A 14,580-nucleotide genomic window follows, 5' to 3' on the forward strand; every position below is an offset into this window, starting at 1 on the left:
TTAATAAATTAAAAATGAATTTGGGATTAATTTGACTTTTCATGGTGATATTTCTTTCACTCTCTTTTTGCTGACCCAAATTTTTCAATTCATAGCATATAAATAATCACTCATATTCAGCACATGCAGACACAGCCGTCTATATTAAACTTTCTCAAGGCAAGATTATAATGCATAGACCCGAAAAATTAACCTTAAACAAAAGGTAATACATAACCAATAGGAAATACAAGTAAGTAAAAATCCGGGCGGACCAGACCCAACACATGATTCACATTTGCTTCGTCAGCGAAACCGAAATAATAAAGATTTATCCTGATTTCATTAACTTTTGTGTCCTATCCGCTACGTGGTGTATATGTCTCTATAATCCAGTAATCAATTCTATTTCCACATGTCATAAAACCATACAAAACTGTACATGTTTGGTATCTCTGAAGTTGTAGTGACCTAAAGAAGAAGCTTAAATGTTATTTAATGGCACAAAATGTAAAACTCAAAAACAAGACCAGAATTATAGTTTTTTGTCACCCTCCCAAGAAAGGTTAACTAATAATTATTCAATAAGCCAAAAGTGAAACTGAGGCCTAGTTTCCATCCCAGCACATCCTGGAGAGGTGTGAGACCCCCGCCCTGACATTACCCTCACAATAGTAACGTCTCCAGTCATTCAGGTGCTGATGCTGCTCCCCCGGCTCTCAGTGCAGGTGAATGGGGGAAATACACATAAAGACAATGAGAATGTAAATCCCTTTCATTATGAATAGGTCTGACAGTCACACCCAGAACCGCAGGGGTTGATGCTTCTGCAGGACTCTCCGCCCTCTTACTGTATATAAGATGATGTTTCAGTCTTGAATCCTTCAGATGAGACACAACTTCTGCTGCTCGTGTATTGTGAGTGCGTTGGATGTACTGGAGGATATTCCTATCCTGATTGTGGAAAGAACTTTTTGTGACGACCGATCTTGGAAAAGAACAGGAAACTGGGGAATACAGTGGAGCCTTCATCTACTCTGCCTGATTTTGAGATGGCAAGAGTCTGCTGTACTTACTGCGATTCTCCTGAACCGGCTGACAGAACATGTCTGAGATGTGAGGCTTCTTTCTGTGAGAAACACCTACAGAGACACAGTAAGTCCTCAGAACATATTTTAATTGATCCTACGTTTAACCTGGAGGAAAGAAAATGCCCCACACACAAGGAGGCTATAAAATACTATTGTACTATGGATTCCACCTGTATCTGTGTGTCCTGCTGGGTGACTGGAGACCACAAGGGACATCAGGTTGAGATATTGGATGTGGCCTCTGAGAAGAAGAAGGAGAAGCTGAGATCTGCTGTTGACAAAATGAACGCAGGTAAAATGAAAGCAGGAAAAAGAATCCAGAATCTCACAGATCATGGGGTAGAAGAAAAAAATAAATTATCTGGACTCATTGAGAAAGTCAACAATCTGTTTACTGATCTCAGGAAGAAGCTGGATGATCTAGAAAGGAGAGTCCAGGCTGAGATATCCAGACAAAAGGATCGGGTGTCACTCTCAGTCTCTCAAATGATCAGACAGATGGAGCTACACAAGGATGAGCTGAGCAAGAAAATTCATCAATTTGAGGAGTCATGTAATATCACAGATCCATTGGCCTTCTTACGAGAGGATTTCATCAAAGGTAACATCATTGATCAGAGCTGGGATGTCATTGGTGATGAAAGAAAAGCTCAGAGTTTGGATGATGTCGTAGTGTCACAGATATTATACAGAGGACTGCTGCGCTTTGCTGATGATCTGAATAATATGAAAAGAAGGAGACAGTTCCCAGTGATGCAGAAATCTGAGGTATTACTGGATATAGACTCGGCTCATGATAACATCATTATATCACGTAGTCTTAGATCTGCTTCTTATTGCAAGAAATCGCAGAACAGACCTGATGGACCCAAGAGGTTCGAGTCCTGTCAGGTGTTCAGCTCCTGCAGCTTCTCCTCTGGGAGACATTACTGGGAGGTGGATGTGAGTCAGGCGGAGAAATGGATCATTGGAGTGGCCGGGGAAAGTCTGGAGAGGAAAGTGGTGGGTAACGAGTCATTTATTGGTTTTAATGAGAAATCCTGGGGTTTGATGGGTTTTTTTAATAGCCTTAGTGTGCTTCATAACAATATATTTACAAGTCTGGAATCAGAGTCTCCTGTGAAGGTTGTTGGGATCTATCTGGACTATGAGGCCGGGCGTCTGTCCTTCTATCAGCTGTGTGACCCCATCAGACACTTACACACCTTCACCGCCTCCTTCTCCGAGCCGCTCTATGCCGCCCTCTGTATGTATGACAATTGTATCCTCAGAATCATAAAATAATTTAGAGAAAATTGTGGCTGTAAAATGTAAAACTAAATATGTGCCTTCTAAGATCTTCTCATTTCTATAACTCTGCTGATTCATTACTGATTATAGTTTATTGTTGTGAAGCTCCAGATTTTTGTTCTTACATGTAGATATAGGGATAACATACTGACCCCTTGCAGCCATTGTGATCGGGAGACTAGGAGGTTATAGCCTAATGACTTATATTGAGTGTTTAGGAGGCTCCTTTTCTTCTCCAGATATAATTAGTAACACGTTTCATAGAAATTTGTTGTAATTAAGAAAACCAAAATGGCGGAAGGACTTTCTTAATACACAATATATGTACTAGATCCATCCTTCTGTACCAATCATGTTCAGAGTGTTACATGGTAGGGTCCTTGACATCTAAGGAGATTATTAATTTATGACCTGAGCTCCATCTCCTCCCAGGAGGCTCATACATTACAATCCTGAGATTTTGTACTACAATCCTCTGTACAGTCTCCTTCACCTGATTCTTCTTGTATTTTATTAACTTCCTGTTTATGTCCTGTGCAATGACTGATGTATTGCAATAAAAAAGAGAGCTCCTCCCCCTAAATAAGGAATAAATATGATTTCCTATTGTTTTGTGTATACAGCTCCTATTTAGATTTATGTGTCTCTATGGTAACAGACAACAAACAATGTCATCTTATTCCTACTTCATATTCCTTCTGTCCGTCCCTCAATGTTAATTAACACCTTGTAGATCAGGAAGAACTAACACAAAATGTTTGTTTACTGTCAGTTAGCGTGGAAACACATATATCTAGATATGAGCTGTATACATAGAAAGATAGGGATAAGTTGCTTCCTTTGTTATTGTAGATTTATGTGGATTTTGTTGATAATATAGTAATGGACAGTGTAGAGCCCTCGGTTCTTTGCAGGCGGCTTCTCCACCACTGCTCCCTTCTGCTCTGAGTGATAGCTGTGGCAATTAAGGAAACACTCAACTAGGAATGCTCAGCTGTCACTCAGAGCAGGGGGAGAGATTTGTGTGGCAAGTCCCTTCCAAGAGCCGAGGGCACTTCACCAGGGATCACTGTCTCTTATTATGAAGAAATAATACATTTTACAGTGGCTTGTAGTTGTGGGGGTGAGGGGGAGGAGGTGTTTAACCTGATTTTAACAAATTAGATCTATTTGGAATTATTTGATTGCTATGTTCTGGTTTGTCTTACTTTCAATAAAATATTTCAAAGAAATCAATCGGATTGAAATTTGTTTTTAGCATGAGCAGAAGTAACATCAGGCATTTATATGATCAGTCACATGTCATCTCCTCCTGATATGTGGGGATCATGTGGGGTGGTGTAATTTAGCTTCTCATTCTGGCAGAGGACATTATAAGGTCACAATAACCGTACTGAAGATCATACATCAGCCATAACTTAATAATACTCCAATCTACTGTATATCAGTCATATCTTCTGTTTGTGAGGTAATAATACTGCAATATACATCAGTCATATCTACAGTGTGTGAGGTAATAATATTCATATATACATCAGTAATATCTACAGTATGTGAGGTAATAATACTCCAATATACATCAGCCATATCTACAGTATGTGAGGTATAAATACTCCAATATACATTAGACATAACTACAGTATGTGAGGGAATAATACTCCAATATACATCAGCCATATCTACAGTATATGAGGTAATAATACTCCAATATACATCAGCCATATCTACAGTATATGAGGTAATAATACTCCAATATACATCAGTCATATCTACAGTATATGAGGTAATAATACTCCAATATACATCAGCCATATCTACAGCATGTGAGGTAATAATACTCCAATATACATCAGTCATATCTACAGTATGTGAGGTAATAATACTCCAATATACATCAGTCATATCTACAGTATGTGAGGTATAAATACTCCAATATACATTAGCCATAACTACAGTATGTGAGGGAATAATACTCCAATATACATCAGCCATATCTACAGTATATGAGGTAATAATACTCCAATATACATCAGCCATATCTACAGTATGTGAGGTATAAATACTCCAATATACATTAGCCATAACTACAGTATGTGAGGTAATAATACTCCAATATACATCCATCATATCTACAATATGTGAAGTAAAAATATTCATATATACATCAGCCATAACTACAGTATGTGAGGTAATAATATTCATATATACATCAGCCATATCTAGAATATGTGAGGGAATAATACTTAACTATTCATCAGCCATATTTACAGTGTGTGAGGTAATAATACTCCAAAAAAACATTAGCCATATGTAAATTGTGTGAGGCAGGGGCGTTGCTAGCGTCATAAAAGATCCGGGGCACGGGCCCTAAGTCGCACGTTTCAAATTCTCTGCAGCATCCACTCATACAGAATACCCCCACATGCTTTTGCTGTATAAAATAACACATTTTATCATATGCAGCTATAGAAAGATCTCCCCATTTCTTATATCCAGTCATTGTGGCCCCAAAACTTAAAAGGGTATTCTCTAGCATTTATAACATATGCACAGGATATGTCATTAATACATGATAGGTTGGGTTCCACCTCTGGGACCCATATCCCCAGCCAGACAGAATGCCACTTTAAGGCACCTCCTCCAGGAGACACGATGTTACCTCCCCCTGCAGAGCTCTCAGCCCCATTGTGTAGCATTGTAGGGTTTGTAGTGGAGCAAGGAGCTGACAGCACTGTGCACCGTCACATTACTCATCTCCGGATCTCTGAATTTTCCATGCCGTGTACTGGGAAGCGGGAGAAACATTCCAAATGCAGTGAACTTGGACAAAAAAATGCTTTTGGACCATTTTCTTGTGGGCTCTGTTATACTGATTTTACCTAACGATGCCTCCCCTTTTTGCTTTGGGTCGGTGAAATTATGGGGATTCCAATTATATATGTTTTGTTAGGTTTTAATAAACTTTAGGAAACCTTTTGTACAAAAAAAGATTTCTTCAACTTGACATATTCCATTCCATTTCCATTCTGTGGCATACAGAACTGCATCAGGTGTCATTTTTTTGCAGGAGGTGATGACATATACATTGATACCATTTGTGGCACTGTACAACCTTTTCATCACTTTTTATTCGCAAAATGGCAAATAAATGGTGTTTTGGGATGTTGCAATACCTGACATGTTTGTGACTTTTACTGTATCTTATATCCGTTCTTGGGAAAGGGGCAAATTAGAACTTATTTGTTTTTTACTATTTTTTAGACTACTTTAACCCTAGTTGGTCTTGCCGATATTATCATATACTGCCATACTACAGTATAGCAGTATATGGCATTTTTGAACATGATTTGTTACAATGTTCACTGGTACATTGTAACAGATCTGCATGAATGACAAATTCTCAGATCTAATAAAGACCTGAGTCATGGAGATCGATCATTGATACCTGATGATGTTACAGGGAGCGGTAATCCCAGCCAAGATTGCGGTGCATGTCACAGCTTAACCGGTGGCATGTAAAAGGGTGATTGCTGGGTAATTGATGGGTGTTTGCTGCAATATACACCTGCATGTTCCTGGCATGACACAAGCTGCACACAGCAGGCATATGTACTGGAGCCCACTGAAAGTAATGGTGCTGTGACTCTACATGGTGATTGATAAAAGAATGAAGCTCACAGTAACATTACACAGTATGTGCACAAGGCCTTATACACCCTATATACAAGTTCACTCATAAATATACAGAAACATCTGAATACTAAACTGTGTATATAGATGAACACACACATACATACACTATATACATGGACTACATTATGAGAATCCTCTTATAAGCCACTTACTATGTTTTATGAAGGGGAATTTTATGTGGTAACTTCTCTGCTGTGTGGTGCAGCAGACAGGGCTGAGGTAATGGCTGCAGCCTCTCCCTCACCCTCCGACACTGGAGCCTGCACACGTAGTCAGGGCTTGTGTGAGGAGCTGCTGGGGGAAGGGCAGCATCAGAGAGGAGATGTGACAGCCTGTGGAAGGGGCTGTAAGAGGCTGGAGGAGAAGGTTCCTGTGCTGTGGGGATGACGGGACCTGTTTCCCCTCACTGCCCCTACTATAAACCTGAAGCAGGAGTCTCCGGCAGAGCTGGGGGCGGGGCCTCTGTGATGAGTGCTTCTCTCTGCCCCGGCTCTCATGTCTCTGCTCACAGACATCCGGGGCACAGGACAAAAGATCCGGGGCCTGTGCCCCGAATCTTTCCACCTAGTGACGCCCCTGGTGTGAGGCAATAATACTTCTATATTCATCAGCCATATCTGCAGTATGTGCAGTAATAAAACTTTCATATACATTAGTCAAATCTATAATATATGAGGGAATAATACTTAACTATTCATCAACCATATCTGCCTCTTGTGAGGTAATAATGATCCCATACACACCAGTCATATCTACAGTGTATACGGTAACATGCTCATATATCGTATATCAGCCATGTCTGAAATGTGTGAGGTAATCGGAAGAAGATTCATTAGTGGACATGGAGACTACAGGAATTCATGAGTTATTCCTCCTGTCATACCTACAATGTGTGCTGCCATATACATCAGCCATATATACCGTATGTGATGTACTAAAACTCCCATATACATCAGCCATATATACAGTGTGTGAGGTAATAATACTCCAACATACATTAGCCATATCTACTATATGTAAGGTAAAACTACTGCAATATACATCAGTCATATCTACAGTGTGTGAGGTAATAATACTCCAATATACATCAGTCATATCTACAGTATGTGGGGTAATAATACTCCAATATACATCAGTCATATCTACAGCATGTGAGGTAATAATACTCCAATATACATCAGCCATATTTACAGTATGTGAGGTAATAATACTCCAATATACATCCGTCATATCTACAGTATGTGGGGTAATAATACTCCAATATACATCAGTCATATCTACAGTGTGTGAGGTAATAATACTCCAATATACATCAGTCATATCTACAGTATGTGAGGTAATAATACTCCAATATACATCAGTCATATCTACAGTATGTGGGGTAATAATACTCCAATATACATCAGCCATATATACAGTATGTGGGGTAATAATACTCCAATATACATCAGTCATATCTACAGTGTGTGAGGTAATAATACTCCAATATACATCAGTCATATCTACAGTGTGAGGTAATAATACTCCTATATACATCAGTCATATCTACAGCATGTGAGGTAATAATACTCCAATATACATCAGTCATAACTATAATATGTGAGGGAATAATACTTAATCATACTTAGTCATATCTATAGTGTATACGGTAACAAGCTCATATATCGTATATCAGCCGTGTCTGAAATGTGTGAGGTAATTGGAAGAAGATTTATTAGTGAACATTGAGACTATAGGACTTCATGATTTATTCCTCCTGTCATACCTAAAATGTGTGCTCCCATATACATCAGCCATATATACCGTATGTGATGTACTAATACTCCCATATACATCAGCCATATCTACAGTGTGTGAGGTAATAATACTCCCATATACATCAGCCATATCTACAGTATGTGATGTACTAATACTCCCATATACATCAGCCATATATACCGTATGTGATGTACTAATACTCCCATATACATCAGCCATATATACCGTATGTGATGTACTAATACTCCCATATACATCAGCCATATATACTGTATGTGATTGGTGATTACATGTAGTAATATCTCTCACATATATGATATATCAGCCTTGTCTTCTGTGAGAAATATTACTGAAAGCACATACATGAGGAGATATGTATTACACACATGTATTACAGAAATAGCTGCGCCTCCTCCTAGTAGCCTGTTACAGCTGTCACTCAGAGTAGGGGGGAGGGGTTTGTGGTGCACTTCAATACTAAGAGCTGTGGACACTTCATTACTGGTCGCCATGTTGGCAGCTGCAGGCTCCATATTCTTCCTCAAAGAACTGCTGATAATAAAATGATGACTGTTCCCTAAACCAGATCTCTGTGACCTCATCAGACATTTCCGCACCTTCTCTTAGATGCTCTAAGACATTAAAATCATAACATAATTTTATGCTAATGTCAGCTGTAAAGTCTAAAAGTGAATCTCTACTTTCAATGATTCTTACAATATCTATGCTGAGTTATTAATGAAGGTTTCATATTCTATCTCAGCCCCGTACCGCTCCGTACACTGGAAGAAAAAGGACATGTCCGATCTTTCCCAGTGTGCACGGCCATGTGCTGTGCATCTCTATGGGGAGGGGATCGTCCATAATATACTGCAGGGAGACGCCATTGATCCCATATTTAGATTTCTATAGCAGAACATAAAGACCCGTAACATGAACAATAAACACTCTAAAAAAAGCCTCCAACTAAACAAAATCTTTCATAAAATATAATCCATAATTCTAATATAACAGCAAGTCGTATGAATATAAACTGCATCTCATCTACAGATCGGCCCAATATGTGCACAGACACCAAATAAAAAAATCATAATCCAATGGTTTCCTGAGAAAATTTCTTTATTGTCCAAATGTAGAGATGAGCGAGTATACTCGTCTGAGCTTGATGCTCGTTCGAGTATTAAGGTACTCGAAACGGCTCGTTGCTCGGACAAGTATTTCCCCTGCTCGAGATCGAGCATTTAATTAAAAAAACACAGTGAAGAACAATGAAGAATAGAATAAAAACAGTGAACACAGGATCATTTAAGTGAAAAACACAGTGAAGAACACTGTAGATAGATAGATTACAGATGTTCAGCACATCTGCTTACTTGTCGGAAGATACGTGTGGAATGGTGCAAACAAAATAGCATGTGAAGAACAATATATATGTGTGTAGAACACATTGAAGAACATGGTGAGCAGGACGGAGACTCCGGGGAGCAGCAGCACGGAGACATCGGGGGAACAGCAGCACGGAGACATCGGGGCAGCACGGAGACATCGGGCAGAACGGACACACCGGGGCAGCACAGAGACATCGGGCAGAACGGAGACACCGGGGCAGCACGGAGACATCGGTGCAGCACGGAGACATCGGGGCAGCACGGAGACATCGGGCAGCACGGAGACATCGGGCAGGACGGAGACACCGGGGCAGCACGGAGACATCGGGGCAGCACGGAGACACCGGGGAGCAGCATCTGCTTACTTGTCGGAAGATACGCGCGGAACGGTGCGAACAAAATAGTATGTGAAGAACAATATATATGTGTGAAGAACACATTGAAGAACACGGTGAGCAGGACGGAGACTCCGGGGAGCAGCAGCACGGAGACACCGGGGAGCAGCAGCACGGAGACATCGGGGGAACAGCAGCACGGAGACATCGGGGCAGCACGGAGACATCGGGCAGAACGGAGACACCGGGGCAGCACAGAGACATGGGGCAGAACGGAGACTTCGGGGCAGCACGGAGACATCGGGGCAGCACGGAGACATCGGGCAGCACGGAGACATCGGGCAGCACGGAGACACCGGACAGCACAGAGACATCGGGGCAGCACGGAGACACCGGGGAACAGCATCTGCTTACTTGTCGGAAGATACGCGCGGAGCGGTGCGAACAAAATAGTATGTGAAGAACAATATATATGTGTGAAGAACACATTGAAGAACACTGTGAGCAGGACGGAGACACCGGGGAGCAGGACAGAGACACCGGGGAACAGCAGCACGGAGACACCGGGGCGCAGCAGCACGGAGACATCGGGGGAACAGCAGCACGGAGACATCGGGGGAGCAGCAGCACGGAGACATCGGGGAAACAGCAGCACGGAGACATCGGGAAAACAGCAGCACGGAGACATCGGAGCAGCACAGAGACATCGGGGCAGCACGGAGACATCGGCCAGAACGGAGACACCGGGGCAGCACGGAGACATCGGGGCAGCACAGAGACATCGGGCAGAACAGAGACACCGGGGCAGCATGGAGACATTGGGGCAGCACGGAGACATTAGGGCAGCACGGAGACATTAGGGCAGCATGGAGACATCGGGCAGAACGGAGACACCGGGCAGCACAGAGACATCGGGCAGAACGGAGACACCGGGGCAGCACGGAGACACCAGGGCAGCACGGAGACATCAGGCAGAACGGAGACACCGGGGCAGCACAGAGACATCGGGGCAGCACGGAGACATCGGGGCAGCACGGGGACATCGGGGCAGCACGGAGACATCAAGGCAGCACGGGGACATCGGGGCAGCACGAAGACATCGGGCAAAACGGAGACATCGGGGCAGCACGGAGACATCGGGGCAGCACGGAGTCATTGGGGCCGCACGGAGACATCGGGGCAGAACGGAGACACCGGGCAGAACGGAGACACTGGGGCAGCACGGAGACATCAGGGCAGCACGGAGACATCGGAGCAGCACGGAGACATCGGGCAGAACGGAGACACCGGGGCAGCACGGAGACACCGGGGCAGCACGGAGACATCGGGCAGAACGGAGACACCGGGGCAGCACAGAGACATTGGGGCAGCATGGAGACATCGGGGCAGCACGGAGACATCGGGCAGCACGGAGACATCGGGCAGCACGGAGACATCGGGGCAGCACGGAGACATTGGGGCAGCACAGAGACATTGGAGCAGCATGGAGACATCGGGCAGCACGGAGACACTGGGGCAGCATGGAGACACCGGGGAGCAGCAGCACGGAGACACCGGGGAGCAGCAGCACGGATCCCGGGACAGCGTATCTACCGACAAGTAAGCAGAACATCTGCAATCTATTCTTCACTGTGTTTTTCACTGCGTTTTTCACTTAAATGATCCTGTGTTCACTGTTTTTATTCTATTCTTCACTGTTCTTCACATCTGCTAACTTGTCGGGGGATAATATACGCGTGTACAGTGAAGAATAGATTGCAGATGTTTGCATACATCTGCTAACTTATCAGAAGACATTCTTTTCAAATTAAATAACACATTTTATTCACGAACAATTTGGTCCCTTTGAAAAATGCTTGAGTCTCCCATTGACTTCAATGGGGCTCGTTATTCGAGACGAGCACTCGAGCATCAGGAAAAGTTTGTCTCGAATAACGAGCACTCGAGCATTTTAGTGCTCGCTCATCTCTATCCAAATGTCATAAACAATAAAAATCTGCAAATATTTGGTATCTCCATAAACGTAATGACCTGTAGAAGAAGGTAAAAGGTTTTTTAATAACACAATTTTTAAAACACAAAAACTGGGATGAACTGCAGTTTTTTTGTCAATCTTCCCACAGAAAGGTTAAATAATAATTATTTATTCAGGCAAAAATTAAAACTGAGGCCTAGTTTCCATCCCAGCACATCCTGGAGAGGTGTGAGAGCCCCGCCCTGACATTACCCTCACAATAGTAACGTCTCCAGTCATTCAGGTGCTGCTGCTGCTCCCCCTGGCTCTCAGTGCAGGTGAATGGGGGAAATACACATAAAGACAATGAGAATGTAAATCCCTTTCATTATGAATAGGTCTGACAGTCACACCCAGGACCGCAGGGGTTGATGCTTCTGCAGGACTCTCCGCCCTCTTACTGTATATAAGATGATGTTTCAGTCCTGAATCCTTCAGATGAGACACAACTTCTGCTGCTCGTGTATTGTGAGTGCGCTGGATGTACAGGAGGCGGCTGGAGGATATTCCTGTCCTGACTGCAGAAAGAAGCATCCGTGACGTCCGTAATCACCTAAAGAAAAGGAATCTTGGGAATATAATGGAGAATTTATCTACTCAGCCTAAGATGGAGGAGACCAGAGTCTGCTGCACCTACTGCGATTCTCCTGAATCGGCTGTAAGAACATGTCTGCAGTGCGAGGCTTCTTTCTGTGAGAAACACTTACAGAGACACAGTAAGTCCTCAGAACATATTTTCGTTGATCCTGATGTTAACTTGGTGGAAAGAAAATGCTCCACACACAATGAGGCACTGAAATACTATTGTCCTATGGATTCCACCTGTATCTGTGTGTCCTGCTGGGTGGCTGGAGACCACAAGGGACATGAGGAGGAGATATTGGATGTGGCCTCTGAGAAGAAGAAGGAGAAGCTGAGATCTGCTTTTGAGAAAATGAACTCTGATCAAATTGAAGCAGGAAGAAGAATCAAGAATCTCACAGATCATGGGGTAGAAGAAGAAAAGAAATTATCTGGACTCACTGAGAAAGTCACTAATCTGTTTACTGAACTCAGGGAGACACTGGATGATCTAGAAAGCAGAGTCCTGGGTGAGATCTCCAGGCAGAAGGATCAGGTGTCACTCTCAGTCTCTGACATGATCAGACAGGTGGAGCTACACAAGGATGAGCTGAGCAAGACAATTCATCAATTTGAGGAGTCATGTGAGATCACAGATCCATTGACCTTCTTACAAGAAGATTTATTCAGAGGTGACATCAATGATCAGAGCTGGGATGTTATTGGAGATGTAAGAGAAGCTCAGAGTTTGGATGATGTCGTAGTGTCAAAGATATTACATAAGGGACTTCTGCGCTTTGCTGATGATGTGAAAAATCTAATAAGAAAAAAACAGTTCCCAGTGATGGAGAAATCTGAGGTATTACTGGATATAGACTCGGCTCATGATAACATCATTATATCACAGAGTCTTAGATCTGCTTCCTATAACACAACGTCACAGAACAAACCTGATGGACCCAAGAGGTTCAAGTTCGCTCAGGTTTTAAGCTCCTGCAGCTTCTCCTCTGGGAGACATTACTGGGAGGTGGATGTGAGTCAGACCAAGCAATGGATCATTGGAGTGGCCGGGGAAAGTCTGGAGAGGAAAGTTAAGGGTGTAGAATCTTTTATTGGTTACAATGAGAAATCCTGGGCTGTTAATTTGTCTAAAAAACTATGTGCGAGTCATAACAACATCCATAGACCCCTGAAATCAGAGTCTCCTGTGAAGGTTGTTGGGATCTATCTGGACTATGAGGCCGGGCGTCTGTCCTTCTATCAGCTGTGTGATCCCATCAGACACTTACACACCTTCACCACCTCCTTCACCGAGCTGCTCTATGCCGCTTTCTATCTGTATGAGAATTGTGTCCTCAGAATCTTAAAATAATTACAATAAAATGTTAGTTTTAAAGTGAATCTCTGTCTACTTATATCCTTTTATTGTCCTTTATTGTCCTGTCTATTGAATATATTATAGCAGTTTGGTCCGTTGTCATGCTGTCCAATCAAAAAACTTTGACATATGTCCCTCAGAACAAGGGGGAGGGGTTTGTAGTGCAGGTCATTGCTGACCCTCAGGTTATAGCCTCATCTCCTACCACCATAACCCCAGTTTATTCCTCATGCCCCTCTACCATGACCCCCAGGTTATTCCTCATCCCCCTTCATCAAGACATCCAGGTTATTTCTCATCTCACTCCACTATGACACCCAAGTTATTTCTCATCTCCCTCCACCATGACCACAGGTTATTTGTCATCTTCCTCCACCATGACCCCCAGGTTATTTGTCATCTTCCTCCACCATGACCCCCAGGTTATTTGTCATCTCCCTCCACCATGACTCCCAGGTTATATCTCATCTCCCTCCACCATGACCTCCAGGTTATTCCTTATCTCCCTCCACCATGATCCGATGGTTATATATCATCTCCCTCCACCATGATCCGAAGGTTATATATCATCTCCCTCCACCATGACCCCAGGTTATTCCTCATCTCCCTCCACCATGACCCCAGGTTATTCCTCATCTCCCTCCACCATGACCCCCAGGTTATATCTCATCTCCCTCCACCATGACCTCCAGGTTATTCCTTCGGTAAGATGTAATCATGAAACAAGACAGACAGACAAAAACCCATTAAGGCAGAGTAAACAATCCCAGTCGGCAACAGCAAGAGAAAACAATGATTAAATCACAATCCAATTGGATTGTTGGGGAAGGCACAAAATGATTATCAAAGATGTAATGTTACCTTGGTGGATATACAATGTTTATGATCACTGCATCCAAATCATCTTAGGTCTTCACATAATGTTTACTGTTATTTCCAATATGTTATTAACCTTATATTTGGGTTTTATATGTGGTGTTATAACCTTTAATTATGTTCTATTGAATCTAAGTTGTCGACATGGACAAAAAGCCCTAAAGATCCCTAACAATGTATAATTGTTACATATTTAGAATTCGGATCCCTCAGTGAG

At 42.8% G+C, this 14,580-nt stretch overlaps 2 protein-coding genes across 2 annotated transcripts; both read left to right on the forward strand.

The window, feature by feature from the left end:
* Window positions 1-1,031: 1,031 nt before the first annotated feature.
* On the forward strand, window positions 1,032-2,354 carry LOC140076109 (nuclear factor 7, ovary-like). Its single transcript, XM_072122614.1, has one exon. The coding sequence runs from the start codon at window positions 1,032-1,034 to the stop codon at window positions 2,352-2,354; it is 1,323 nt and encodes a 440-aa protein (XP_071978715.1).
* A 9,632-nt stretch (window positions 2,355-11,986) lies between these two features.
* Window positions 11,987-13,481, forward strand: LOC140076111 (E3 ubiquitin/ISG15 ligase TRIM25-like). Its single transcript, XM_072122615.1, is given in 2 exon segments — window positions 11,987-12,091; window positions 12,093-13,481. Coding segments are annotated over 2 exon segments (1,494 nt in total).
* Window positions 13,482-14,580: the final 1,099 nt, after the last annotated feature.

Source organism: Engystomops pustulosus, chromosome 8 (genome assembly GCF_040894005.1).
Source record: "Engystomops pustulosus chromosome 8, aEngPut4.maternal, whole genome shotgun sequence".
Classification (NCBI taxonomy): domain Eukaryota; kingdom Metazoa; phylum Chordata; class Amphibia; order Anura; family Leptodactylidae; genus Engystomops; species Engystomops pustulosus.